The sequence below is a fragment of the Vombatus ursinus genome, unplaced genomic scaffold (assembly GCF_900497805.2).
Source record: "Vombatus ursinus unplaced genomic scaffold, bare-nosed wombat genome assembly UNPS02015175.1, whole genome shotgun sequence".
In the NCBI taxonomy this organism is placed as follows: domain Eukaryota; kingdom Metazoa; phylum Chordata; class Mammalia; order Diprotodontia; family Vombatidae; genus Vombatus; species Vombatus ursinus.
Genome location: NW_020954953.1, coordinates 85656 through 99578, shown reverse-complemented (window position 1 = coordinate 99578; position 13923 = coordinate 85656). Strand labels below are relative to the sequence as shown.

The 13923-nt window shown below is 33.7% G+C and overlaps 1 protein-coding gene across 2 annotated transcripts; it reads right to left on the bottom strand.

Moving 5' to 3' along the window:
* Nucleotides 1–556: 556 nt before the first annotated feature.
* Nucleotides 557–8454, bottom strand: LOC114031521 (VIP peptides-like). 2 transcript variants are annotated; one of them, XM_027846642.1, is made up of 7 exons: nucleotides 8271–8454; nucleotides 7015–7128; nucleotides 3694–3837; nucleotides 2274–2378; nucleotides 1951–2070; nucleotides 1599–1672; nucleotides 557–640 (listed from the first exon to the last, which is right to left on the bottom strand). In XM_027846642.1, the coding sequence occupies exons 1-6, from the start codon at nucleotides 8276–8278 to the stop codon at nucleotides 1642–1644; spliced, it is 522 nt and encodes a 173-aa protein (XP_027702443.1). In that variant the 5' UTR covers nucleotides 8279–8454; the 3' UTR covers nucleotides 557–640; nucleotides 1599–1641. The 2 variants fall into 2 exon arrangements, with proteins under 2 accessions (XP_027702443.1, XP_027702444.1); XM_027846643.1 differs by lacking the exon at nucleotides 8271–8454 and adding an exon at nucleotides 7498–7601.
* Nucleotides 8455–13923: the final 5469 nt, after the last annotated feature.

Genomic DNA, 13923 nt, shown 5'->3' with positions numbered 1-13923 from the left:
CCAGTGAGAGTTACATGCACCAGAGCAACATCCATGGAGTCAAGCCCCTCACTCAAAAGTGAATCTATTCCAATGTATATGCGTGCTTTGGAAATTGTAAAACTAAATGTGGGTAGTTTCTAATGATGCTCTAATGAAGTCTTTCTTTAAGAGCTGGAATAAAAAAAATTCAAAAAGCAAAAAGATTCTAGGTTCCATGAACATGAGGGCCTATATTAGTTTTCTTTTTGGATGTAATAATTTTACTTATGTTCATAAATTATGGATAGTCTTTAAGTGGACCCTCACAGCACAGTTTTTTATAATTTTTTTTCTCTTGCCATACTTCTAAAAAGTCAGGAACCAAGGAATATTGAAAACCAGTGGGCACTTCTTTTTTCAATGCATTTATTAAAAGAAAGGATACATAACATATGAAGTCATAAGGTTTTCCTGATTCGAATACAAGATTTAAGCAAAGATCTCTAAAATGATATTTATAGTGTAAACATCACTTTTGTTACATGAGAAGCAAACAAATCACAACTTTCACTATAACATATATGTGTTTTGGTTTTGATATTGAAGATGTTTCTTTGATAGATTTACGTGGAACTCAAAAAATAGTCAATTTGTTCATCATACATTTCTTTCAAGAATTCTGAAAAACAAAAATAATAATTTTAAGAACGAGCATAATTTTATTTAAAAATTTTACTTTCATTTTTATAAGAAACATCTTAAAGTTCATCAACACGCTGTAGGTAATCATAGTAGCTCAGAGAGGGATCTACTTTTCAAAGAATGTGACCCTAACACAAGAAATGAAGTATTAGAGGCCTAACAGGTATAGCATTAAATATTGGACACCTATATACAATGAATCAATAGTATTCTGCTTCAGAGAAAATTCATATATATTAAAAAGATATCTAATCAGAAAGAAAGAATAAGGATGGACCTTGGATTAAAAAAAAATCAGGACTTGGTTTTCAAAAGGAAATTCAATTTCTGTTCCACATTTCAGCACAAGAAAAATTGAGGGGAAGAGGATAAATGAAATCAGGGCACCATTCAGAATATCAAACTGCTCCCTCTTAACTCTTGACACAAGTGATGATAGGAAATCAAAATGAGTTATTCTAAGCTGATTATTGGGTTGGGTTCAACATCAATAGAAATCAGAATTGAATAACCTGAAGTGGTCCACTAATATGAAGTGCCCTTCTCTTAAGAGGAGATATTTCTTATAAGGAAGGAGCATGTTCATGCAAAATGACTCTTGGATATAGAAGGGGAGAAAGGGAATAGGAATTCATATAATGCCTGCTGTATGCCAGGCCCTATGCTAAATACTTTACATATATTATTCATTTGATCTTCACAACACCCCTGGGAGGACAATAATGTTATCCCTATTTTAGTCAAGGAAACTAAGACAGACAAAAGTTAAGTGACTTGCTGAGGGTCACCCTGACTAGTAAGTGTCTGAGGCTAGATTTTAACTCAGGTTCCTGCCTCCAGGCCCACCACTCTGTTCATTGTGCAACCTTGCTGTAGACTTAGAGGGTGAGGCAATTGTCCCTAGAGCAGAATGATTAATGTATAGTTAGACTTACCATGAGGAAGCAATGCATCGGCTCTACTTCTAGAATATCACTTTCAAGGTTCTAGGTTGGGATTATCTTCTTCACTATGACAGATCAGGGAAAAAAGCATTTTGAGTCTCTTAGACAATGAAGGTTGGGGCCCCCTTTACCAACATTTGGGGAAACCTAGATGTGAGCTATACCATACGAATAGTTAGAGTGACCCCTGGAGGTGAGAGCAATGAGCCGCCGCCATAAGAAGATGGTGCTCTTGTGGTTAGCTCGCTATATTGGAACCAGGAGACATAGTACTAAGTCTTGGCATTAACTTAGTCCATTTACACCCACACATATACATACACACACATATATTCCCCTTTACCTTCTCTTTCCATTCAAAATTTTTTCTAAATATTTCTTCAATGCCTCCTTCCTCAGGAATTGGCTGTAACTGTCAGTGAAGACTGAATCAGAGTGACGCTTTTCTAGCATACGAAGCTTGCTGTGGACAGTATGGGAAAGGAAACACATCAGATTTAAAAGTTTTAGCAAATATGCCAACAATGCCATAATTCATGAGTGTGAATAGACCAAAACAAATAAAATAATTTCTATTTGATGCACAAAAATCAAATATCATATTTACTGAAAAAGAAACTCATGATTAGTAGATTAAAATGCAGTTAGTAAAAACAAATAGCTCACCTATCTCCTCTTTCAATAAGATATTTAATGAATTGTCTAGCAGCAAGTTCCTCCAAGTATTTGCTAACATCACTGGCGTACATCCCCTTAACATGTCTGCTATTTCTAAAATGGGGGCAAAGGTCATTTAAAGGTTAAAATATTCATATTTGCTTGAAAGATAATAGAAAATCACTGTTCCCTTTCAATACTATGAAGAAAATTATTTGGAATCAATTTGAAACAAATCATTTTAGTGCTTTAAATGACAATTCTTATTTCAGTCTTATCACATTAAATGCAAAATGATCTTTATCTAAATTTTATGACAGTGACTTCTACTTGTTCAAATTCCAATATATCCAATTACAACTTTAAAATAATTTGGAAAATAACAGGAACCTACCTATATTTAAATTTATAGCTTCCTTTTCTGCTTTTTTGAAGGGATTCTTACCCAATTATGCAGATTCTCACACCTAACTGCATTCGTTGTCCTTATTTCTAATTGACTGACAGTTTAAGTAATTAGTTACTTGTGTTAAGGTGAATGGAACAAAACACATTTGCAATCACAGAATAGTGGAATAGTCATTAAAGGCTAGGCCAAATTGAGTAAAGAATCTGCTACTCTCCTATTCTCAACAAGTGGCCATTCAAATACAAATAATTCTAGTGACAGGGAACTCACTAATTTTCAAGACAGCAAGTTCAATCTGACTCATTGTAATGTTTTTGATTTGATCAACCTGACTCATTATAATGTATCCAGCAAACCCATAATAGTAGGGAATAAAGAAATAATGATATATGAATGAGCTGTGGTGAGTTAAATTGACCAACTTTATGGTACACACAGTACTACCATGTTATGGTACAAGAAGACTTCCAATAGTACAATATACAGTATCTCAATGCAATAATGATGATGATAATGATAATAACAATAGCTAGCATTTACATGATATTTTATGGTTTGCAAAGCAGTTTACAAATATGCTCTCCTATTATCCTCACAACCAGCCTGGGAGTTAGGTGGTGCAGTGGATAGAGAACTGAGCCTGGAGTCAGGAGGACCTGAGTTCCATCCCAGAATCAGACACTTACCAGATGTGTGACTCTGACCCAAGTCACTTAACCTGTTTGCCTCAATTTCCTCAATGTAAAATGAGAACCCTGTAGAGGGAAATGGCAAACCACTCTAGTATCTTTGCCAAGAAAATTCTATAAAAATGGGATCATGAAGAGTCAGACCTGACTGAACAACTTAACAGTGACAACATTACATGTTTACAGAGAGGAAACTGAGGCAGAGATTGTGATACACCTAGGTTTACAAAGCTAGTATCTGAGCTCAGATTTGATCTTTAGTTTTCCTGACTCCAGGTCCAGAACTCTATCAAAAATTCTCAGATAACAAAACAAGTATAAATGACCTTACCTGTTCAACACTCGGGGAGCATCCAAAAAAGACAAGTAATTTTCAGGTAATGAACTTTCCAGATGATCATTTTCCATATTTAATAAGCCTAGATTTTGATCAGGTTCATTAGGGCCATCAAACAGCACACCATTGCCCAGCCTACTGGAATGGAAAACACCATGAGCTTGCCATAAACTACCATATGACAAAGCAACCTAGAAGTATTAAAAACCATTCAAAGCAAGACACTTACAAATGTATCCTAAAAATAATTTTCTATTAACAGTGAATAGATAATAAATACAGCAAATTATTTGCTTTCCCACGATGTGCATGCATGTGTGCATGTGTGCAATATACAAATTGAAAAAATACCAAGCAAAGCCTGAAGGATCTATTCCTATCATGGGGTAAAATGAAAAAACAAAAGGGGAATTGAGAACGACTATCACTAAAAACAGAAGAGAGAATGGTGGGGAAGAGTGTGAAAAAATAACGAAATGCAGAAGATGAGAGTGCCTTGTTTCAGGCCAATTTGAGGAACAAAAATATGAAGTTCCAAGGAAGACAGACAAGGTAGTCAAACACAGGAAGAAAAAAGAGAAGATGGAAAGATATAGAAGGAGAAAAAAGGCAGGAAGAATAAGGTTGTGGGAGGAATCTATGTTTGTAAATGTAGATGAGGAGGAACCTTTATAGATTTTTAAAGTTCACAAAGTGCAGCAGGTGGCACAGTGGATAGATAGTGTGTTGGACCTGGAGTCAGGAAGACTTGAGTTCAAATCCAGCCTCGGACACTTATTAGCTGTGTGACCCTGAGCAAGACATTTGATCTCTATTTGCCTCATTTTCCTCAACTTTAAAATAGGGGTAATAATAGCACTTAAGGTTGTTGTGAAGATCAAGTAGATAACATTTGTAAAGGGCTGGGGACTTTATAGGGGAGTGCAATGTAGTAAGCACTGTATAGATGTTTATTCCCTTCTCCCATCTCCCTTTTCCCCCTAACAACCTGGTGATGTGTGTAGTGTCAGTATTATTATCTTTATTTTATGAGTAAGAAAAAGAGGCAGGCAGAAGTTAAGTTACTTGCTCCTGATCAGATGGCTACCAGTTCATGTCAAAGCTGAGATGTAAATCCAGGTATCCTGACTTCAAGTCCACCAGTCTTTCTGTTTCACCCTGCTGCATCTCATTCTGCCTACATCTCTCTCTCTCTCTCTCTCTCTCTCTCTCACACACACACACACACACATATAGATATATACATATATAGAAAAAACATATGTAATACTGATGTACTTATGTGCATAATACATACAGATTGATATTTGCGTTATGGATGCTATAAAAATATGAGGAGGAATAAATTGGATATGTAAATTTTACTTATACTTTTTTCTCCTTAAGAAAGTCATTACATGTACTAAGTCAATAAAATGATCATTAGATTTCTCAATTACAAGACAGCAAGATACTTGTTGCATTCTATACCTGTAAATGGATCAATGCACAGCCAGATTCTGCTATCGTATTTTCTAAAACTTGCACTCCTCAAAGTGATTTCATCTGGGACTCATCTAAGGAAAAGAGGAACTAAATGGATATGGTAATTGCCCTCTGTGTAATAGTAATTGGTGAGAATTTGGTGTGTCTAACAAAAGTTTTCTGCCAGAAACTGTGAGTTTATCCTTCCAATTACTTGGATTTAAAACAGGATAAAAATGAGAAGAGCTAGAGAGGAGCTCTCCTTATAGCTAGTTTCCTAAGTTGTCCTGGGAAATGTAAGCTCAGCATTTGTTATTCTAGATATCTGTGACTGGCTATGCACATTCTTAAATGAACCAATAGCATGAAATGAGACATCATCTCTTTGCATTCTCCAGTGTTGTTTCTTGGAATCTTTGCACTTGGCAGGTAGCTGCCCTCTACATTTGTGAATGGGAGCACTTTTACTGCAGGTAGAGACCATTATGCAATTGGCAGATAGGGAAGATGTGCATATGAAAAATGAACATTTTGTATTCCAAATTAAAAAATGAAAACTGTGTTTCTAAGAATGAAATTAGCAAGTTGGCTTGAAAAATAAGACCATAAAAATGACATGAGTCAATTTAATTCCATTAACCTATTCAAAGCAAAGTGCTCAAGGAAAGTGTCAATCTTCTTAGGATTCTTAAAAAGTACAATGTGTAGCATCCTACATGGGAATATACTTATTCCTGAGCAAGTAATGTTGCTCAGGACTGCAACCTGGGCCAAGAAGGTGGATGGCCACTAATAACTCTGTGTCTTACACTCCAGAATACTCTGTTGGTGCTGCTATCATTCTGCCTCAGAAGTGACTGTTTTCTGGGCAGCTTTCAGAGACATACAGGAGCCTTCTTTGATTGATTACCTTAGAGACTTAGTACTCCTGATGAAAGAGCAATTTTTACTTAGCTGCATAAAATTCTGAGGAAGGGTTCTAGAGGCTTACAAAGGATTTTATCTATGAAACTAGGAGAAATTAAGACTGGGAAATTTTTTCTTTTCCTTTTTGAGATTTAGCACAAAATTACTTTATACTGACCTCCTCTCAGTTGGACATTTTTTAAAGCTCTGAAATGTGGCATCCATGATAGAGGATAGAATAGCTAAATATTTAGGAATAAAAATCAAATCATATTCCAAATGATTTATACTATATATGATTTACTTTTAAAAAAGACCTTGTATTGAATTAATTCTGTCAATATCTATTGTTGAGAGCTTTGAGTCAGTTTGTTTATATATGCAAAATTATCTTATCTGTTTTGGTTGTAATACACAATGTCAGAATCATAACCAAAGGGCTACAAGTGAAAATTTTGGATAAAAATCCAAATATTGATATCTATAATATTTCCTGAAAATTTTATCTAACGTGTTGCAGAAGAAAGTAATTAAAATGAAAATACCATGCAGATAATTGATGTTACATGAGGAGGTGTGCCAAGTTAATGATGGTTAAAAATATTTTGTACTAATGACACCCTAATAATGAAAGAAAAGAAGAAAAGCCTACTTTTGGATTATATGGAGATGTGTTCTGGCCTACCCACAGCTTACATCCTAATATTTTAGCTGGCACTAGAGAAGTGAATTCCAGGGCACCTTTATAATCATTGAGATTATAGTCTGGAATTGATTAGGGAATAAAATGATTAAGAACATCACATCATTGAAGATCAGCAAGTAAAAAAGACTCATTTTCAAATACCTCTAAGTTTAAATGGTCAGCAGGATATATCCCCTCATCCTACTTCACAGCAGAGATGGGAGAGAGATGGCAACTTCTCAAGTTAAAAGACAACTTACCTCATGGCAGAATATGTTTCAAGAGGTAATGCCAGTGTTTGTGAGCAGAAGACACTAAGAAACATCAGTGATACCAGGAGATGGGAGTTACTTCTGGCTTCCATCTTTGTGTATCTGAAATAGATGAAAAAGAAACATTTAGACCACCTTCAGGGGCTACAGATGTCATCTACAAAACAGCCCAGAACACCACATAGAAATATACCAAGTTTTTGCCAAGTTCAAAACAAGGAACTGTCATTCCATCAAAAGAGATAAAACTGCACCATGATTACAGATTCAAGCTATAGAATTTCTGCCATTTTCCTCCATCACTTTGAATATAAAATTATCCTCCAGCTATATGTAACACAGTATATATAGATTTCACGCAATTATATACTATATACTGGTTTTTCAAAGAAGCACATATGAATCCAAGGGACACTAACACCTTTTGAACAGAAGCATAAGTAAGCAGTCAAACTGAAATCTTATTCTAACCAATGAATAATTGAACGCTCATCCAGTTCTTATCTTTATTATCTAGTAAAGATGAGACAGGTATAGAGAAACACATAGATTTGTTGAAACATAGATTACTCTGAACTCTCTTCCCTCGGCCCTGCAGTTAGACACCTTAAACCCTATTAACAGTAAAAAAAAAATAATGCTAAGTTCTCATTGAAGAGCATATTATCATTCAAGTAGTTATTCCCTTAGGTAGTATATAGAGGAAGTAAGGAAGGGGTGTCTATATCCATTCTCTTAACATATTCCTGCAAGTTTCTAAAAAGAAACAGAGGATGTTAAATTCTCTTTCTGTAAGAGGATTAACAAAATGAAATATTTAAAACTGCAAAAAGCAAAGACAATTGCTGTCATAATGAAGCAATTGAATATATAATAAAAACTTCAGTGCTTGAACAAGACACACGTTAAAATCTTGTCATAACCACTGATTAAGGAGTGTTTGCTTGTAAGACAGAAAGAAATTAGTGTTGAATCGGGAGAAATCATTCAATAGTAACTAAAATGAAGAAGAAAGAAATGAAGAAGAAAGCAGAATAAAATATTTACAAGCCAATAGAGTGAATAAAAACAACCTATATAAGATAAACTTTCCCACTTCAGAGTATTACCTGAGAAACTTGCTTTTGTTATTGATGTAAAGGAAAAAAAAACACATGGAAAACTTCTTGTTAGAGAGAGAAAATTCTGTATAACCTGTGGGAAGTTCCAGAGAAAAGAAAAACAGAAGTAGTGTTTCTACTCACCCTGACATGGAAAGTCCTCTCTGTGATGAGGTGTGCTCCTTTCTCAAAGATGTTGGTGAATGCTCAGAATCTTCCTGTGCAGTGAATTCCTGTGAAGCCACAAAGGACTTCACCTGTTCACTGAAGTAGAGCTTAAGCTTGACTGAAGGGACTGCTTTTCTTCCTAACTCCTGAGCTGACTCCTCGTCCCTTCACTATACTCTGACCAGCATTTCAAACATCCTCCTTTTTATAGGGCTTACACATAGGGCCAAGCAATCACATAGCTATCTGCGATAGACGTCACAATTGTTACTCCCCCAGATGAATGAATGATTTTGCTGCTTTGTGAGGTAGAAGATCCGATGTAATCCATGAAAAACACGCAATGTTCTTATTATGAATGATTTATATTAACTTATGATGGGTAAGTTCAAGATGTAAGGTACAGGGGAAAAACTCAACTTATTTAAATAACCATTAGGCCCATTCTTAGTAGGAAATAGTTTTTATTCTTTAAATGAATGTGAATATAATAAGATAATGATTATTTAAGTGGGTTTTCCTGGTCATGAAGCAATGTTTCACAAGAGAAGTTTTTCCTGAAAAAATTTCAAAGGAATTGGAAATAAGATCATCCTGTGAATCAAAGTAATGGAATCATTTGGGAGCTGTGTGTGTCTGTGTCTGTGTAATCTCATGTGCAAAGACATGCATCACATATATGAAATGTTAACTATATATTATTGCTTATTCTTATTCTAATAACAAAACACTATTATTTGTACTTTAATTATTTGTATTCCATTTTTGTTATTACCATTTCTTTCTCTTATTTAGTGACATTTATGAACTATGATGAGACTTTCAGAACAGATTCAGGGTCATTTGGACATTCAGGGGTTACTGATTAGTCCCTACAGAATATTGTTTTAGGACATTAAGCCCCAGAAGTTTCATTTCTTTAAAATAAGTTATTTTCACATTTCCTCAGGTCTCACACATATTATAGGGATATTTTATTTTATCTGTTAGGTTTTCATTTCTTATTTGAATACAATCTTATCCATACTTTCTGAATAATATAACTCAGTACAATATTACCTATATTTCTCTAGGTACAACTCTAGTTTCTAATGTTTTACCATTGAACTTTGAGAGAGAAAAAAAAGAAACTCCTGAAATGCCATTTTAGTAGAGAGTTTTTCTTTGCAAATCAGATGTAACATGGATTCCTGGGATTGATGTGGGATTTGAAATCGGATGCCTCGGGTCTGAATCCTCTCTCTTCCACTAACTTAGCTGTGAGTTCCTAGAAGCCAATCCCTTAACTTCTCGGTGGATGAAATGATCTCCAAAGTCCCTTCTACCCCTACAATGATCATTTCATCACCTACTATTTTTCTGAAAGGAATATTCCCCAAATGACCTACATCAGAACAACTAAAGGATATAGTTTTTTTTTTGTCCTCAAAATATTTCAAAATCAATCATTGTGGCTTAGAAAGTTTCAAAGAAAAAAATGGAAAAAGTATTTTATAACAATCTCATTTCTGTTTATGAAATATTCTCATTATGAAAACACCATGTAAGGGAGACAGAGATTTAGGTTCAGCTAAACATTTCTATGGACATCTAAGCAAACTGTGATCAATCAACTCCTACTTCTGGTTTCCTGTGAATGTCCTTTGTGCACTTGTTTGAAGGTACCTACTGGGAGAATGACTGAATCTCCCTCCTTATTCTTGTTTTCAGAGTTTAGTATATCTGTTTGATTCATTCTAAGATAGTCTGGAGTAGCAAAGGAATATTCTGCTATTCTTAATCATATCATCTAATCCATTTACATGAAAAATTAAATGAATTAAATTTCCTAATGTCTGGAAATTTGTTTCCCAGCTGACAGCTCTGACTTAAACCAGAGTTCCTGTAGTGGCTTAATTCCAGGAAATATTTTTTTACCTTATTATTATAAACTGAAGATCAAAATAATTCTCATTTGGAGGGGAGGAGGTGGCATTATTTCTTCATCCTCCAGCATCCAGTGAAGTAGTTTTATATATGATAATCAGTATTGGACTGCATTTGGTTGATTGAGGCAGTGGATTAAGCACTGGACTTGAAATCAAGAAAACCTCAGTTCCAAACTAACCTCAAACACTTACTAGATGTCTGACCACAGGCAAATCACTTAAACTCTGTCTGCCTCATTTTCCTCATCTGTAAAGTGGAGTAATACTAGCACTTGCCTCCAAACGTTTTTGAGAGGATCAAATGCAATAATATTTATAAAGTGGTTCACAAACCTTGAGCACTAAATATATGTTATTATTTTTATTGTTGTTTTCATAGTCACAGAGTTTTCAATGATAGGTAAATCATGGGAAGGAATCAAAGAAAAAATAGAATTTCACTATAACTAAAAAAAAACCTAAGGAAAAGGGAGGATACTTAACTTTTTCAAAGTAAAAATCTTTCAGTTGAAAAAAAACTTATTCCACAAGTTCATTAAAAAAAAAGAAAAGAAAATTATGGAACTTTAAAAAATATTATTAGAAATGCATAAACTCATTTTTTAAAACTAAATCAGAGGTCCACAGCATGAAATAAAGTTAAAGGATATTGTTGTTTCCTAAAAACTGAATCTAAAAAAGTTACACTTATAGTTCTAATGGTATCAGAGCACCATCTACAGGCTAAGACTCTCATTTCAGATATTAGTAAAAAGGTGGAGATCATGCCTTCAACTTTTCTAGGATATTTGAAGGATGGCACTTGTTTGGCCTTAAAAAACAAAAACAAAAAAACCTATGAATAGAGATGTTGGGGAAATGTTTGATTTAACCTTAATTTCTTATTATTTATGATAATTTTATAAATCAAGAAAAGGCAAAAATTTTACATTACTGTGCACAACCATATCTCTACAGTTTTAGATCATAACTGCTCTGATTTCAATATATTTTAAGAATTTAGAAGTTTAATGCCAATGTCTATTATTTGCACATATTTTTAACAACATCTCATTTTTTAGCTGGAGGTTCATTAATGTGGTAGTGCTTATAATGCCTAGACCCATCATCAAATTTTAGAGCTCAATTCATTCTAAAAGATAATCTTGTCCAACCCCTTTCATTTTACAAATGAGGAAATTGAATTCTCAAGAGATTTTAGAACTTGTCCAAGGTCATATAGTTACTGGTAATACTGGGATGAGAACAAAAATCTTTTGACTCTTGGTTCAATGTTCTCTCTGCCACAACAAAATACTTTTGAGTAATTTGCATAAACATGAAAAAAATTCAAAAGGGACACTACCTCATTTTTAAATGGGAGAAAGTAGACAGATCGAAACTCAGAATTCTTATTGAAAGGATACTAGAGGTAAGGAGAGGAGCAGTAGTGTGAGGGATGGAAGAAATTTTTTAAAATAAATTTTTATTTATGCTTTCTGCTGTTTTTTTTTAAATTGCCATAGTTATCTCCACTATCCTTCCCCCTACCCATTCCAGAGAGCCATCCCACATAACAAATAGCATTTTTAATGACAGAAAAAGAAAAAGAAAAAATTAGCCCAACTAATCAATATATCAAAAAAGTTTGAAAATATGTGCAATGTGTAACAACTGTGGACTTCTGACCTCCATGAAGGGATAGGTTTATGGTATCTTCCTATATTGATTGCTTCATTAGAGCCATCATTTATCTTGATAATTGTGTTACATTCAATTTTTACTTTTGTGTATGTGTGTAGTTGTTCTTTTCACTTACATTCTGTCGTAATTGTGCATATCATTTGCATGGCTTTCCTTACTTTAATATCCATCTGTTCATGTAGATCTTTCCATGTAGCTCTATATTCGTGACATTATTTCTTCTAGAACTATAATCATCCATTATATTAAGTACCACAATTTGTTTTTCATGCCAACAATCAATGGACATCTACTTTGTTTCCAATTCTTTGTTATAATGAAAAATGTTGCCATAAAGATTTTGGTATATATAGAGATTACTATCTTATCAGTGATTTCCTTGGGGTATAAGCTCCAGTAGTATAATATCAGGTTTAACAAGTATAGATATTTTTATCACTATATTTGCATATCAATTCTTGGCTCCACCAACAACATATTTGTGTATCTATCTCCCCATAAGATCCCCAACATTGCCATTTTTTTGGTCATCTTTGACAATTTGTAGGATGTGAGGTAACACCTTAGGGTTGTTTTAATTTCATTTTTCTCATTATTAATTTGGAGCATTCTTTCATGTGGTTATGAATAGTTTGCAATTCTTCATTTGAGAACTGTTTGTTCATATCCTTTGACCACATATATATAGGAGTATAGCTATTAGATATAGATAGTTATACACACATAGATTACATCATATATATTATTTCTATCTTGGATACTAAAAACTTAGAGAAATTTGGTGCCAAGCTTTTTCCCATTTGATTGCTTCGCTTCTTGTCTTAGTTGCCTTAATTTTGGATGTGCAGAAACTTTTTAGTTTCATTTAATCAAAGTTATTCTAATTTATATTTTGTGACTGCCTGTATATCTTGTTTGGTCAAAAATATATCTCTGACTAAAATCTGAGAGGAATATTATCTGCTTCTTTTATATATATATTTTCAATAGAGCCTCTAGGTGGCTAGAGTATTGGGTCATTTGGGTCTCTGTCTTTTGTATGTGGTTCCTGAATCCAATAGTTATTTTCATTACACTATAGTCCATAAAGGATTAACTATTTCTATTTTTGTATATTTGTTTGAAATATCTTTGTGCACTAATAAATGTTCAATTTTCGTTAAAAAAAAGTTCCATATGGTAATGAAAAATACATAGATTCTTTTTTATTCTCATTTGAAGATACCATAAGTTTTTTAGCTTTAGTTTCTCTAGCATTTTTTTTAGTTCTGTGTTTTCTCTTTTATTTATCTTTTTGTTGGATTTGTCCAAAACTGAAATTGGAGTTTCCCTTCACTATTCTATTACCCTCTGTGTTCTTGTAGCTCAGTTAATGTTTCCTTCATGAATTTGGATGCTAAGGTATTTGGAACATATACATTTATTACTGATATTAGTTTGTTGTTTATGGTTCTTTTGAGTATAATGTAGTTTTTTTGTTTATCCCTCTTAATTTTTGAATTTTTTTCTTTGTCTACTAAAAGGACTACAACTCCTGCTTATTTGGATTCACTTTACACATGGTAATTTTTTCTATCCTCTCAGTTTTATTTTCTGTTAATGTCTTTGTTTTAAAAATATGTTTCTTATAAGGAGCAGATTATAGGATTTTTCTTATTCAATCTTTTACTCTTCCCCTTTTTGTTTTATTGGATTGTTTAATGCATTCACATTTGTTTATGAAGTTGTATTTACTTTCCTTCATTTGTCTCTATTGCTATTTTTTAAGCAATGATTTCCCTCTTCTATAAACTAAGTGTGATATCTCTTCAGTTACTTTAGTTTAATCTTCTTTTAAGGTGGCCCCTATTCTCACTGCCTCTCTTTCCCTTCCCTCTAATCACCTCCTCCCCATTGTTACCCATTTCCTTTTAGAGTTTTGCTTACTAGAGTCATTAACTTTTTGGGGTGTGTAAGTTGTTCAGGGAGGACTAGCACCTTTAGTGTGAGGGTTTGCTGAGCTCTTTTAAGTGTTGCTC